The sequence below is a fragment of the Echiichthys vipera genome, assembly GCF_963691815.1.
Source record: "Echiichthys vipera genome assembly, chromosome: 8".
In the NCBI taxonomy this organism is placed as follows: domain Eukaryota; kingdom Metazoa; phylum Chordata; class Actinopteri; order Perciformes; family Trachinidae; genus Echiichthys; species Echiichthys vipera.
This window is the reverse complement of record NC_139833.1, coordinates 7,222,088-7,236,953: the sequence shown is the minus strand read 5'-3', so window position 1 is coordinate 7,236,953 and position 14,866 is coordinate 7,222,088. Positions and strand designations below refer to the sequence as shown.

Below are 14,866 nucleotides of genomic sequence, written 5' to 3'. Positions count from 1 at the left end.
ACTTCATAATTGTAAACATAAAAGTACAGTGGTTGGGTAAATGTATTTAGTTACTTTCCACAGTTAAATTGGCTGCTGCTGGAGTGTTGTTGCAGTTTTCCAGATGTCCACACGGGGAAAGACGGCGCTGCTGCTCTGCTTCTTCTTCTTCTTCTTCTTCTTCGGTCATTTTTCTGTTTTCACATGATGTGTTTCCGCTTCCGTCTTCAGCGTGCGTTGCTCAAACCTACGCTAGCAAACACCTGTATTGATATTTTTTATTTATGTGGTGTTTTGTTTGTAAAATAACAAAGTTAACAAAGTAATAGTTTAACATGGCTACGGAGGGATGAACTTATATTTTAAGAGTCTTAACCGGGAGCTCGTGAGCCACAACTGAAGAAAACAACTCATTTGTAGCTGAGTTAGCCAACTTAGCTAACTCAGCCTACAACAACAACAACAACAACAACATTTGAAAAGCGGTAAGTGAAGTTAAAGAGGGACTTTTTAGTCGATAAAGTCCATTTAAATGTCGCTTTCCTCACGTTTTCAGCAGGACAAAACAAACCGCTACTTTCATTCCGTCTGCTATCAGGCTTTTAAACCTCCCCACTGGTCTTTGGTGATGAACACTTAATAGGAGTTAATTATACACGAGTCTGTACTGCTTATGTGTCATTGCATCAACCTTACTTATTTATTAAGACTGTTTCTCTCTGACATACTCCTGTGTCCAGTCTGTTGTCTATATGTACACTTTGTCTGGGCTGTGCACTGCTGGACTAAATAGCCCTTTGGGATTAATAAGGTAGTTTGAACTTGAAGACCAAGTAAGACTGTAGTGTACTATTTAAAGTCTAAAAAGTGACCTGAGTGTGTAGATAGTTTACCACCACGTCTGTGTGTCTCACATTTTTACTTCCCAGTCTGCTGCACTGACAAATCATTTGTATTGACTAATTAAAGTTATGTTGACTACAGTTCTCACACCATGCAGTTCATTTACAGGACAATACTAATACAGACATGCAGCTGAACACAAACATATAGCTATTTTACACTCAGTGGCCACTTTACGAGCTACATTTGAAATGTTTAGATTTGATTAATTAAAAACTGTACCAATTGCCTATAGGGCGAAATGTAACCAACTACCTGCTATTATTCAAGGACTTTCTTCTGAAGGGGAAAGTGCCAAGAGATATGACCGTCAGTTTCTCTAACTACATCTACACACGCATTAAGGATAACCACGTTTTTGTGTTGTGCTCCCTCAACAGGCACCATGGCCAATCTAGAGCAGTGGGTGAATGACCGTCTCCATGACATCCTCGGGCTGAGTGACAGATATGTGTCTCAATTCATGATCGGCACTGCACGTAAAGCATCGAGTTCTGAAGACTTTGTGGCTCGTCTCGAGCAGACGGGCACGATTGACATCGAACCGAGTGTGGTTGCCTTTGCGCAAGAGCTCTTTGACAAGGTACATATATACATGAACTTCAGATGCCTCGCACAGTACAGTAGTTGCATGGATGAAGGCTGGACAATATGGACAAAATCTATCCTGGTATAGTGTATATACAATATATAGTGAACTGTATTGTGATATACTGTATAGCTTCATCAATATATGAAATGACCTATGACCTCAAAATATTTCACATCAGATTTCCTGAAGAATTTGACCTAGTATGTGCTTTTTATTATCAGTTTTGATTACATATTGTGCATTACAATATCTCAATATATGATTTCATCACAATACGATTCCATTTACAGATGGTCAATGATCATATTGAAATGTCGCCCATCCCTATACGGGACATTTTGGTGGTAACAAACCCCCATAACAGTCTTTTACCACTGCGTGTTATAGATTCCTCGCAAGCAGGTTGTTGAGAAGCCAGCCCGGGCGATGGAACGGGAAGCCATAGAAATGGACAGGAGAAATCGCACGTACACGTTACTGGAGGACAGCGACAGTGAAGGAGACGCCGTGGTGGAGAAGCAGAAAGGGAAAAAGAAAAACAAGGACAAAGATAGAGGAAACAAGAGGAAGCACCTCAGAAAGAAGAAAGAGAGCGAGTCTTCAAGTGAGGACGAAGCAGCTAAAAGGTAATTTTGTGCTCAATTTATTATACTTGGTTGTTTTTTATTGTTTGTAAATATAACAATAACGTGTTTAGTGCATATAGGTAGAACAGGATTCACTGATAACAGTTGGAGCTAAATGATTAAAAAAAGTGATTCACATAATTTTTGTCTTGCGTGTAAAAAGACCAGAGAAAAGAGCAGCAACCCGTGAATATTTATCATCACAGGTACCACTAAGTTAACTCTTCTTGATGGACTTACAGTGGGAGAATAGCAGGAGAGATGGTCAACCAAATAGCGAAGTGCTGAACCATTCCAGCACCAAATCTTGAGCCCAAGCAGCAGTTTGATGTATTTTGTTTCTAATATCAGGGACAATTCAGGCCAAAGGGATGACAAGTCTCTCATGAAAGAAGAGGAAGAAGAAGAGTGGGAGAAAGAGGAGAGAGAGCGACAGCAAGACATTGAAGAGAGAGATGCGTTTGCCGAGCGAGTGAAGCTGAAAGACAAAGACAAGACCCGCAACATAACGGAGAGGACTGACAAAAAGGTGGGAGACGAGTAAATTACAAATGCATTTGTTCAAAGATGGCTCACTCTGCTGGTAAACACCTTCACCTTTTGTTTGTTTGTTTGTTTGTTTTCCTCCAGGCTTATGAAGAAGCTCAGAAGAGGCTGAAGATGGCTGAAGACGATCAGAAGAATATGGTAGACAAGTTTCTATTTGTGCTGAAAAAAAATCATCTTATTTATTAACAGAATATTTTTTCACTAACACATGGGGACTTTTTGAGAACTGGGTGATAGAATATGTTGTTTTGGAGAATAAATAAAGTTATAAATAAAATAATTTGCCAGAATTCTAGCTGTGTAATGCAGTTTCTGATCCATTGTCTTCTCCTTTCCCTCTTTAGTTGCCAGAGTTGAGGAAGCGCTCTCGCTGGGATTATCTAAAGAAGAGAGAGGCAGAGAAGCTGGAGGACCTGGAGGCAGAGATCAATGACGATGAATACCTTTTCCATACAGACGAGCTGACTGAGAGGGAGAAAAAGGAGTTGGAATACAAACGCAACCTTCGCGACCTGGCTAAAGATTACAAAAAGGCTGGGGCCAAGGAACAGGAGGAGAGGAAGAACAGATACTACATGCCAGAAGAGAAGAGAAGCAAGGTAAGAATGAGGGATGTCACATGCTGACACAATGTACAGAAAAGATCACCTACTAAAGTGTGAATTGTTTCAGTTGTTCAACTCTTTCCCTTCCTTCCTCCCTCTCCCCGATGACCAGGACGTGCCGCAGAGAGACCTGGAGCTGGAGGAAACTCCCATGGAGCTGGGAGGAGAGCAAGGTCGCTGGGAGGAAGAGAGGCTGAAGACTGCCTCCCTCAGCTTCGGGGCCAAGAGGGAGCGAGAGCAAGGGATGAGGCAGGAGCAGGAAAGGTACCAGCTGCTCCTGGAGGAGGAGGAGATGATCGACTTTGTCAGCACCGCCATAACCATGAAGGGAACTCGGACGGAGCAGGTGGGGTTCATTTGAAACCTGGGCTAGTGTTTGTGTTGTCCATTTGTTTTTCACAACACAGTATTCAGTCTGCAGTCAAACAGTATTCATCATTCAGAGTGGAAATGGGGAGTACAACTGCATATGTTAAAAAATACCCAAATCTCTGAGTGAACTGTCTATTGTTGAGCTGCATTGTGGGTAATGTAAACACCAGGTTTTGACAAGGGAAAAAAGAGGATATGTCATTGTTATTGCAGTGATGTGCAAGAACAAAGCCAGCACCTAGTTAAAACTCTGCAACAGGCGGTAGTGGTAATTTGTGTCCATATGTCTTGTCAACATGTCCTAGAGTAAGAAGACAATGCATACCACTATGAAAAATAATATCTAGTGAACTGAAGTGAACCTTTTCTTCTGGCTCTGTTGCTGTTCAGGACCAGGAAGCCATGGCTCTGTCCCAGGCAGAGCTGAAGAAACAGTCCATGCAGGAGGTCCGACGCAGCCTGCCCATCTTCCCCTACAGAGAGGACCTGCTAGCTGCCATCCAAGAGCACCAGATCCTGGTCATTGAGGGCGAGACAGGCTCTGGAAAGACCACCCAGATCCCCCAGTACCTCCTGGAACATGTGAGTACAGAATCTAGCATTAACCACATCATATACTCACCCAGTATACATAACAAAAGTCCATTCAAAGGCGACTTGCGGCATGACTGAATAGTAATGAGGAAAGATTACAAACAAATCCGGGTCCGAAGTGAATCTACCCGTCAATTTGTTGTTCTTCTGCCAGGGCTACACTAAAGGAGGCATGAAGATCGGATGTACACAGCCTCGCAGAGTGGCGGCCATGTCCGTGGCTGCAAGAGTGGCACAGGAAATGAGCGTCAAGCTTGGGAATGAGGTGAGCTTGACACATTACCATGCTAATCCATTTCACACAATTTTATTAAATCTAGATGGGGCAAAACGATGCAATTTAAGATTTACACAGCAGTAAACACTGTTCGCTATAAATCATGTTTTTTTTGTGCTGCTGTTGTTTAACATGACGTCAGCGTCGTCGTGAAGCGACTGGTTCTGTCCTATTTGCGAATTTCAAAGCGATGAGCAGCAGGGCAGGGAGAAAGCAGTGAAAATGGCAGTAGATACACTGTACACTATAGGTTCCAGTTAGCGCATAACCTAATAACAGCTCCTCAATACCCAAGAAGTTCCTGTGCCTTGCTTCCCAACTGCTGGGCAAAAGTGAAGACAGTCTTTGGGATAAAACTGAAGCAGAGGGCGCTGTTTCTGGACCGAGCGTAGTGGAGGCACATTTTCTTCTTCTTCTTCTGTCGAATGCTGTCACAAAACAGAAATGTGGTTGTTTATAGCACAGTAACATCTCATTTAATGTGATGAAGAAGTGCAAAGATCAGCATGCTGTATATACTGTATGAACTGTATATAAATTTGTGATTTGCCACGACTGTTAGGTGTTAGGTAAGTTGAATATGTAGCTTTAAAGTGCTTGAATTTGACTTTGGAAAAGGTGCAGGGCCCCTGATATATATATATATATATATATATATATATATATATATATATATATATATATATATATATATATATATATATATATATATATATATATATATATATATATATATATATATTTACTTTGCCCTTTTATTGGATATCAACCCTGTGTATGCTTGCCTATTGTCAAAAAAAATAGACTTATAGAATAAATAAACGCTTCAGGTTGCGGTTATGCTTGTGAGACATGAGCCTGCACAGAGCTGCACAACTTAAAACTTAGGGTCATATTTACATTTTTTCTAGCTTTATTCATATAAGAGTATTGTAGACTGATTATTAATTCAGTGTTTTCACATGAACTTTATTGCTTCATCCAGGTGGGTTACAGTATTCGTTTTGAGGACTGCACATCAGAGAGAACAGTGCTCAAGTACATGACCGACGGCATGCTGCTCCGAGAGTTTCTTACTGAGCCTGACTTGGCCAGCTACAGGTAATACAGAGAAGAGAGTCACTCGCTGGTTACTAGCTGCAGTTGCTCTTTAACCTGTTCAGAAAATAGTTTATCCACATGTGTAAGATTTGTTGGAAAAAATAGTGTTTTTATACTTCTTTCCACATTTTTGTTTTCCTGATCACATTTCTCACACACACAAGTTCAACTTTTAGTCTTTGAATTGTCAGATACTGTATTTATTGAATCACACTTACCTTCTGGTGCCTAACATCCCAATTCTCTCCCCTCAACCTCTCTCTCCCTCCAGTGTGATCATCATAGATGAAGCCCACGAGCGAACACTCCACACAGACATCCTGTTTGGTCTCATTAAAGACATCGCCAGGTTCAGATCAGACCTGAAGGTGCTGGTGGCCAGCGCCACTCTGGACACGGAGCGCTTCTCCTGCTTCTTTGACGACGCACCAGTCTTCAGGATCCCAGGCAGGAGGTTCCCCGTCGATATCTTCTACACTAAAGTAGGAACTAGCATGATATTTGAATGCTTCACACACGTACACATGTTCAGTTTTTTAAATAATTTGTGAAAGCTTTTTTTTTGTCTGCTGCTTGAGTCTAGACAACCTCTGCCCGCCAAAACCAAACTGTGCGTATCTGTGTGTTGTGTTGTCAAGGCTCCAGAAGCTGACTACCTGGAAGCTTGTGTGGTGTCGGTGCTACAGATCCACGTCACCCAGTCTCCGGGAGATGTTCTGGTCTTCCTCACTGGACAGGTATCTTTTATATAAAGCTTCAAGATTTTTGTCAAGAGATTCAAAGTTTTGGACAGAATTGTAAGGGACGATTGGTGAATATCTGCAAATGTTTTGTTGATTTTATACAAAATAATTTAAGGTTATTTGCACTCATGCCCTACTCTGTGTATTTTGGTATTATGCTCATAATCCATTATGAGTTCTTCGTAATGCCAGAGAGCATCAACACTTCAGTTTCAGTAAACATGGTTCCCTTGGGTCCCGGGAATAAAATCCAATCTTGCAAGATTTTGAAAATATTATTAATTTGAATCGGTCAGAGTGCTTGAGTTTATATATTTCCTGCAAGAATAGAAACTGAAGTTCTTTTGATATTGAGTAAATGTGCTGTCTGCACGTGTCTCCTGCAGTCTGTTGGCTCTCATTATACATATTCTGTTGTTGTAACTTTGTTGTTATTAATATTGGCCCGTCATCTCAAACAGTGCTGTGTTGGGTCCTTGAATTTGATGTCTAAGAAGTTGTGGGGAGTCTGAGTGAAATGCAGCAAGACAGGCTGTCAATCTCTAAAATCTGATTTCCCTACGTTGGTCCATGTAGTTACCAGACTCCAATCAGTGAGTTACTTGTTTGACTTGTTTACTGCATTTGTAAAAATCCAAAGAAAACATAGACTGCACAAGAACTATAAGGAAACAGTGTATATTACTTCTTTGGTCTGGACCAAGTGAACTGAACGACAGGAGTGAAAGTGTCTTATCTGTGTTATCTTTGTGCGTTGGTTTACTCTAACCACTTGTGTGTCTTGCAGGAGGAGATTGAAACGTGTTGCGAGCTGCTCCAGGAGAGATGCAGGCGGCTTGGATCTAAGATAGCAGAGCTGCTGGTCCTTCCCATCTACGCCAACCTGCCATCAGACATGCAGGCGAAGATCTTCAACCCCACTCCTCCTGGCGCCCGTAAGGTGAGACAATGTCAGAAGACTGCACATAATACTTTGTTTCCTAATACAATTGCCCTTGATGTAGTTGGTCACTCTAGGACTATCTCAACTTGGCAGACACAAAATGGTCAGTAGACTAGGACAATAATTGTATTTCTTTTACAGTAATGAATCAGTTGTGTAATAAACCAGATTAAATGTCCATGCTGATTATTCACCAATAGAGGCCGTTGTGGTACAATGAGATTTGTTCTAGAGATCGAATATCCTAGTTTTGATGTTTTTATCACATCTTTGTTCCCTTTGTTTAACAGCTGGATTTAATCTTCTACTTTGTTTGAGCGGAGCTTACTCACTTTATCTCTTGGCACTGTGTGTTCTCTCTCTATCAATCTCAGGTGGTGGTGGCTACCAACATAGCTGAAACCTCACTGACGATAGATGGCATCATCTACGTCATTGACCCAGGCTTCTGCAAACAGAAGAGTTACAACGCCCGCACCGGCATGGAGTCTCTCATTGTCACACCCTGCTCACGGGTAACTACACACGGTTTTTGTTAGATTCCATCGAGCAGGAAGCTGTAGTGGAGTGAACGCATGTTTTCAGGCTACAAGCGTCCAAGTGTTGTTTTATGTTCGCATTGTTCCCTTTTTTGGTTTTTAAACGTTTTGTCCACCTCCTGCTGCGTGTTCCTGTCTGATCTCAGGCGTCAGCCAACCAGAGAGCTGGCCGTGCAGGCAGAGTGGCTGCTGGTAAGTGTTTCAGGCTTTACACAGCCTGGGCCTTCAAACATGAGATGGAGGAAACAACAGTGCCTGAGATTCAGAGGACCAACTTGGGAAATGTAGTCCTGCTGCTAAAGAGTCTAGGTGAGGGGAGTTGCGACATAATGACTAATAAAATTATATTGTGGTGTTATTTTGTGGTTGTGCAATAGGCTAGTATTTTTTACTTGCAGGCATCAATGACCTCATTCACTTTGACTTCATGGACCCACCTCCTCATGAGACTCTGGTCTTAGCGCTGGAGCAGCTCTACGCGCTGGGAGCACTGAACCACCTGGGAGAACTCACCAAGGTACGAACTCGAGGACAATACTCATCAAACCTCAAACTCATTAGCAGCTATAATCAGTATTTTTATATAATAATGTATCATGTTACGATGCTAAAACAATGTGATAGGGGTCGCTTGCAAGGTTATTAGAATTAACCAAGGCTACATCCACACTACTGCATCTTTTGCTACTCTCACATCTTGTCTCCACACCACTTCCAGCGTTTCAGAGCACCGAAAATGGAGATGTTTAGAAAGCCTGTTTTAGCTTGAAAACGGCAGGGTTACGTTTTAGTCTGGACGGGCAAAAACGAGTGAAACGATGACGCAGACACCCGCATCAGTCAGTCTTCAGTTTGGTAGGCCGAGACACCTTGTGGTGGTGAACAGAGAGCAACCTTAGAGCGAGATATTTCTCTCACCAAAAACAGCTAAAAGACTAACTCAACACTAGTTACACGAGTTAGTACCCCATGCTCACTTGATCTTTGTCCTATTTTATAGTGTTTCTTACAAATTATTTTCCTATTTTCACCAAAAAACATTACTTCTGTCCTCTTGAAAAATTATTCATATTCCTGTCAAGCATGCACAACAAGCAATGGGTTAAAGAGGGTTAAGTATTTGTTTAATTAGTTCACCCTCTTCTTCCTCTTCCCACAGTAAATAAACAGAGGGCTGTATGCAAAAGAAACTTATTTTACAGTCACTTAGTCTCTTCCTCGATGAAAAGTGCTAACATATGACAACTTTAAGCTTTTATTTCCAAGTTATTCAGTGTTTATCAAGGATGTGCAGCGGTTTTTCAGACAGTGTGGCCGACTGCATCATTGTTTTTTTCCAAGTTATCGTTTAATAAATAAATCTTTTGTTTTTTAAACGTCTTTAACGGTTTGTTCTTGTGTGTTGGATGTTTAGCTGGGTCGCAGGATGGCTGAGCTACCGGTGGACCCCATGTTGAGCAAGATGATCCTGGCCTCTGAGCAGTAAGTGTGCAGTCTGACACATAAGCATTAGCCCTCACTACTGTAGATGTTCATTTGACAGGACACAATACCCGTATGACGTATAACACATATTTAATCAGTCAGAGACACTGTTTTCTTACAATAGCAAACTCTTCCAGGCGTGTTTGTCCAGTTCTTATTTATGCAAATGGGGTTTGGAGAAGTGGAGGTGACTCAAAAGTGAATCTATTCATATGCTCCAACTTTTGCACAGCATTTGCATTGCCAGTAATATAATATGGATGCTAACAGACATGCCAAAATACAGGGTCTGTACGGTTGCTTGAAAACCCTTTTAAGGTTGAAAAAATGCTTGAAACGTGTGTTATATGGGGGGGCATATATGATATAACACAGAGAAAAGAAGATCCCCATATTTGAGAGTCTGAGGACAGCATATTCTGACATTTTTGCATGAGACAAATATATAGTTTGCAACAGTTGTAAGGTGCTACAAAATGCTCTTGATGTCGACACGGGTCGGTACGTTGCTTAGGAAGAAGACTGTTGAAGCGAGGCCCAGTGTGTGAACTGTGAGAAATAAGAAAAACCGGTATCGTTTTGTGTTTTTCAAGGATACAAGCTCATTGCTGGATATGGGCGAGCTGTTTTGAAAAAGAGATCGTAGCCTTTAACTTATTTAGTGAATGTCTGGGAGTTTGGGGAGATATCCTTGTATAAGTTAGATCATTACTGTTCTTGTTTCTTTCTTTTCTTTGCATTTTTATATACCTCTATTTCTTTTCTTCCCATCTCTGCCTCCTTCCAGGTACAAATGTTCGGAGGAAGTGTTGACGATAGCGGCCATGCTGTCGGTGAACAACTCTATTTTCTACCGGCCCAAAGACAAGGTGGTGCACGCCGACAACGCCAGGATGAACTTCGTGGTGCCAGGAGGAGACCACCTGGTGCTGCTCAACGTCTACACACAGGTACAAACACAGCTGGGTAACAGCATTTGGCGATTGGTTACCTATCTATCATTGGTGCTGTTCAGTCCTGAGATATTCCTACCTAGCACCCAGCTGTTGTGCTTACTGCAGTTGTGATGTCCTTCTCCCTCAGTGGTTGGAGAGCGGATACTCCACACAGTGGTGCTACGAGAACTTCATCCAGTTCCGCTCAATGAGAAGAGCCCGAGATGTCAGGGACCAGCTGGAGGGCCTGATGGATCGTATTGAGGTGGAGGTTGTCAGCTCCGAGGGAGACAGCTTGCCCATTCGCAAGGTCAGTGATGCGGAGAAAGTCCCCCAGAGTTTTGCCACAGTTCGCTGACAAAAACATGGAATATCCATCGTGGTTCATTCAGTATGAGCTTATTTTGTTGTTGTTGTTAAGGTAAACAAATTAAGAGCAGTTACAAGTAGCAGCTTCACAATTTCAATACCAAATCGAATGGAAAGAGCTTTTGATTTCAATGATCAAAATCAATAGCAATTGAAATTAAATTAAATGATTAAATCTGTCCATATGGCCTTAGTGTGGTGCATTATTACACTTGATAACATGAAGCCTATTTCTTTAAAGTATAATTAAAAATGTAAATGACAGTCGTCAGTATAAAACCAATGATCTGTTGATCCTTAAGAATCAAGACTTGTTTTTTTAAATTGAATCGTGTCCCTAAAATCAAAAGTCTTAACGAATCATTGGAAACCACTGATGCAATGACAATTCCTCAGAAGTTAAGTCCCAATGTCCAGTTGCCATTAACACACGGGTGTTTGCAGTGATCTCCTACACAGACGCGGTTAACAGGTTGTAAAGTATAAAGTGTGGGTTGTTGATGTGGTTGATGTAGAGATGCACGTACCAGATCCTATGACTCTTTTCGTCGTGGGTTGTTGCTTCTCTGTTGCCGGTCTTGTGAGAACTATTTAGCTCCTACCTGTGTTTCTTCCTGTCCCCCGTGCCCCTATTCATACCACCCTGTGCTCCCAATTACCGCCACCATGTGTCCAAAAATAATAGTACACTAAAGACTAGACTATATAATAAAATGCAAACCGTGAACATAAAATAGCTCCTACACCCGGGAACAAGTGTTTGAAGCTTGACTCAGTGGAGCCATATTCAATAAAACACAAAAGACCTTAAGCTGCTTACTTTAGCCTTCTCGGCTTCTGTCAGCATGGTCGTTTTTAGGACTATCCTTCCTAAAGGATATCACATATCACATTTGGGTTTGCATGTCTCAACAGGGAGGTTGAAGGTCATCAGGTACAGCCCGTTTCTGCTCATGACCACTTGGTGAATGGATACTTCCTGTCACGAGAGAGTTTTATGAATATACCTAACCTCTAGAAAAAGTATGTAATTCTGCTTATTTAAAATGTGCAATGAAATGTCAAAGTAAGACATCACTGAACAGAGGCTGGGTAAATAGCCTTTTCTATCAGAGTCTGTGTTGTGAACGCAACCCTGAACCACTTGAGATAAGAATGGGCGTTGTTTTAGCAGTTGGGTTACACCTTTTTTCATCTCACACTGCTTTCGCCTGTGTCAAGTTCTATAGTTTATTCTGTTATTATGAAATAAAAGTTTAATAATATATATATAAGATCCATCTATCATCTGCAACCGCTTTTCCCTGACGGGGTCGCAGGACTTGATCCCAGCTGACATTGGGAGTGAGGCGGGTTACACCCTGGACAGGACACATAGGGCACATAGAGACAGACAACCATTTACACACATTCACACCTAACACCTACATTTGGACTGTGGAAGAAACCCGGAGAACCCGAACTGAACCCATGCAGACACGGGAAAACATGCAAACTCCACACAGAAGGACTCGAACCAGGAACCCTCTTGCTGTGAGGAGACAGCGCTAACCACCACATCGCTGTGCCACCTTTAACTTATAATTATAGAAAGATATATATATATATAATTAATAAATATAAAGAAAATGTGTTGCTTCAGACGGTCTTGTTGATAACTTTACACCTTTCTACCCATAAAGTATACTATAATACTATACTAGTATACTATAGTAACTATAGTAACATGGTGTGTGTGTGTTCCTTGTTTTAAGCCATGATGTGCTAAACTCTCCATGCTGCCATGCAAACATAAGGAAAGTGAATTAGTCTTTTGAAAATGTTACATTTTAAGGCCAAATTTAGACAAATCTAGATTACCGTTTCCCACCGCATGACTGGTGTGTGATAGACGTTATCTGTCGGCTGAAGTTTCATGCTGTCACTTAAAGCATTAGTCTTGTTACCACGCCCAACCCCACCTGGACGACATCCCAGCAGGTGTGAACTGTTCGTGTGCATCTGCGAAAACCAGGTCTGAATGTTGCGTTTGGATAGTACCTGTAAACAAATCCCACACGAAACCCACATTCAGTAAAAAACAACAACTCTTGAATAACTTGTCGTATTTCAGCAGTGAACTATTTTCTTTTTTCAGGCGGTGACGGCAGGATATTTCTATCACACTGCGCGACTGAGCAAAGGCGGCTATAAGACGGTGAAGCACCAGCAGACGGTCTACGTTCACCCAAACAGCTCTCTGTTTGAGGAGCAGCCCCGCTGGCTCATCTACCACGAGCTGGTCTTCACCACCAAGGAGTTCATGAGACAGGTCCGTCTGCTCAGGATGTCGTACCGTTCACTGTGAAATACATGCCTAAATGATGATAGGTAGCTGTTGTAGTCTGTTTTTCAGTAGCTTGTCTGCTAATGTGGAAGGCAATCGTTAAACACAGAAAGAGCCATTGTTTCAAATGTAAATAACAAAGTCACACCTTTGAGTCCAGTAGGAAGGATTTCACGTAATGACTGTATGTGAGAATGAGACGGGACACTAATGAGGAAGTGTGACAAGTGTTCCTGTGTAATATTTAATTCCTTGTATATCCACACATTGATTGATTTCTCCCCCCTGCACACAGGTGATTGAGATAGACAGCGGCTGGCTCCTTGAAGTGGCTCCTCATTACTACAAGAGCAAAGAGCTGGAGGACAGCAGCAACAAGAAGATGCCCCGCAAGCAGGGCAAAACAAAAGAGGAGCTGGGCTGAAGAGAAGCCTGAGGCTCAGGGGACAGATGGTGCAAATAAAAAGTGCAGGCTTCCTCTGTCAGTGAAGGGTAAAAGAAAAAAAAATGCCATAGATTTCATAAAAAATAAAGATAAAGAAGTGATGTTGGTCTTCTGCTGTAGCTTGAGTTGGCATTTTGGACCAAATTTGGCGGCACAAAGTATCTTGAAGAGCAGAAAGACCAGTGAGAAGTGGGTCACAAACTGGTTTAATCATTAACCAGCCACGTCAGCTGGGACACCACATCCAGGAAACATTACTGCACTTGGATCTGAACTTCCTGCTTTAGCAGCAGCAGCAGAATGGAGTCACTGTGTCGACTTCTCAACTCATTAAAGAACGAGACTGGTGCTTTGTTTTCCAGGTGCTCTTGAACGGCAGCCAGACTTTTTTGTCAAATTGTGTTTTTGTGAAACCAGCACACTCTTTAAGTTCGCAGATTACTGAGGAGCTGCCACAAAGCCGTCAAGACTAATTTCCAAATAACGAGTTTCACTCCCATGCGAGGCTCCTTATCTTGTTTTTTCATTTTTCCACGGCAATAAAGTTTCACAGCCACTTGTTCTTTGTGAGTCCGTTTGCAGCTCAGTAATTAGTCACCACATTAGTATAAACTCCTTTTCAAGATTAAACTCCGGTTTCTTTCTGGTTCTTATTGCCACAGGGAAGTTCACTGTTGTTCAACATGTTATATTTAGACACAGTATTTGAATAGGCTCCTATAATCGTCTTGTCATGCTGGTTTGGTTGAGCGAATGGACTTTGTGTTCTTTAAGGATATTTTACTAAATCAATATCGGAGCACAAAAAGCATAAGAAATACAGATGTGACGCTTTAAACGCATCTGTTTTTCTAGTTTAGAATAGCACCAGTGTATGCATTTTACTAACTTTCTTCTCTATAAGAATACTGACCTCGTGGTGCCTTCAGGGGCCCTAAAAGAGTGTGACACAGCAGTTAGTTTGAGGAAGAACTGTTTGAAAAAACAAACAAAGCAGTTCTGTGTTTTTTGATTTTATTATTTAAATCACTTCACATGCACTGTATTGTCATGGGCTGGCGTCTCATTCGGGTTGTCATTCAAAAAGCTCAGGTGAAAAGGGAGAAACTGGGACAGTGCAGTCATGCAAGTCACGTAGCTGTTCTCTTATGGGTGGTACACACACGGCGTGCAAAGAGCGGTGGAGGTATGACAGGTATGAGGTGCTGATACCTGCAGTGTTGACAGTACTGAACTCTTGTCTTTTTATGCAGCGACAGTGGAATTTTCCCAACATTCACTGATTCATATCGCACATAAAGAGGCATAGAGCAAAAATAATTCACGTGCTTCACCATGAGACTCTGCAGCCCAGTGTATCTGAGTACCTTTTTGTTTGATTCTCAAGTTTAATGGACTAATAAGCAAATGCAAAGCTGCCTCTAAGTAAAACTAGCACAACACTAGGGTCTGGGTTCTGCTGTTAGTGGACAAACATGAGAGT

The 14,866-nt window shown here is 41.8% G+C and overlaps 1 protein-coding gene across 1 annotated transcript; it reads left to right on the top strand.

Moving 5' to 3' along the window:
* The first annotated feature begins 227 nt into the window (after positions 1 to 227).
* dhx16 (DEAH (Asp-Glu-Ala-His) box polypeptide 16) lies at positions 228 to 13,939 on the top strand. Its single transcript, XM_083918961.1, has 21 exons — positions 228 to 464; positions 1,263 to 1,465; positions 1,862 to 2,100; positions 2,452 to 2,629; positions 2,731 to 2,787; positions 2,994 to 3,248; positions 3,367 to 3,600; positions 4,017 to 4,208; positions 4,375 to 4,485; positions 5,483 to 5,598; positions 5,870 to 6,080; positions 6,237 to 6,335; positions 7,129 to 7,281; positions 7,659 to 7,799; positions 7,970 to 8,132; positions 8,222 to 8,340; positions 9,238 to 9,305; positions 10,096 to 10,258; positions 10,392 to 10,553; positions 12,750 to 12,923; positions 13,234 to 13,939. The coding sequence occupies exons 2-21, from the start codon at positions 1,268 to 1,270 to the stop codon at positions 13,360 to 13,362; spliced, it is 3,162 nt and encodes a 1,053-aa protein (XP_083775087.1). The 5' UTR covers positions 228 to 464; positions 1,263 to 1,267; the 3' UTR covers positions 13,363 to 13,939.
* Positions 13,940 to 14,866: the final 927 nt, after the last annotated feature.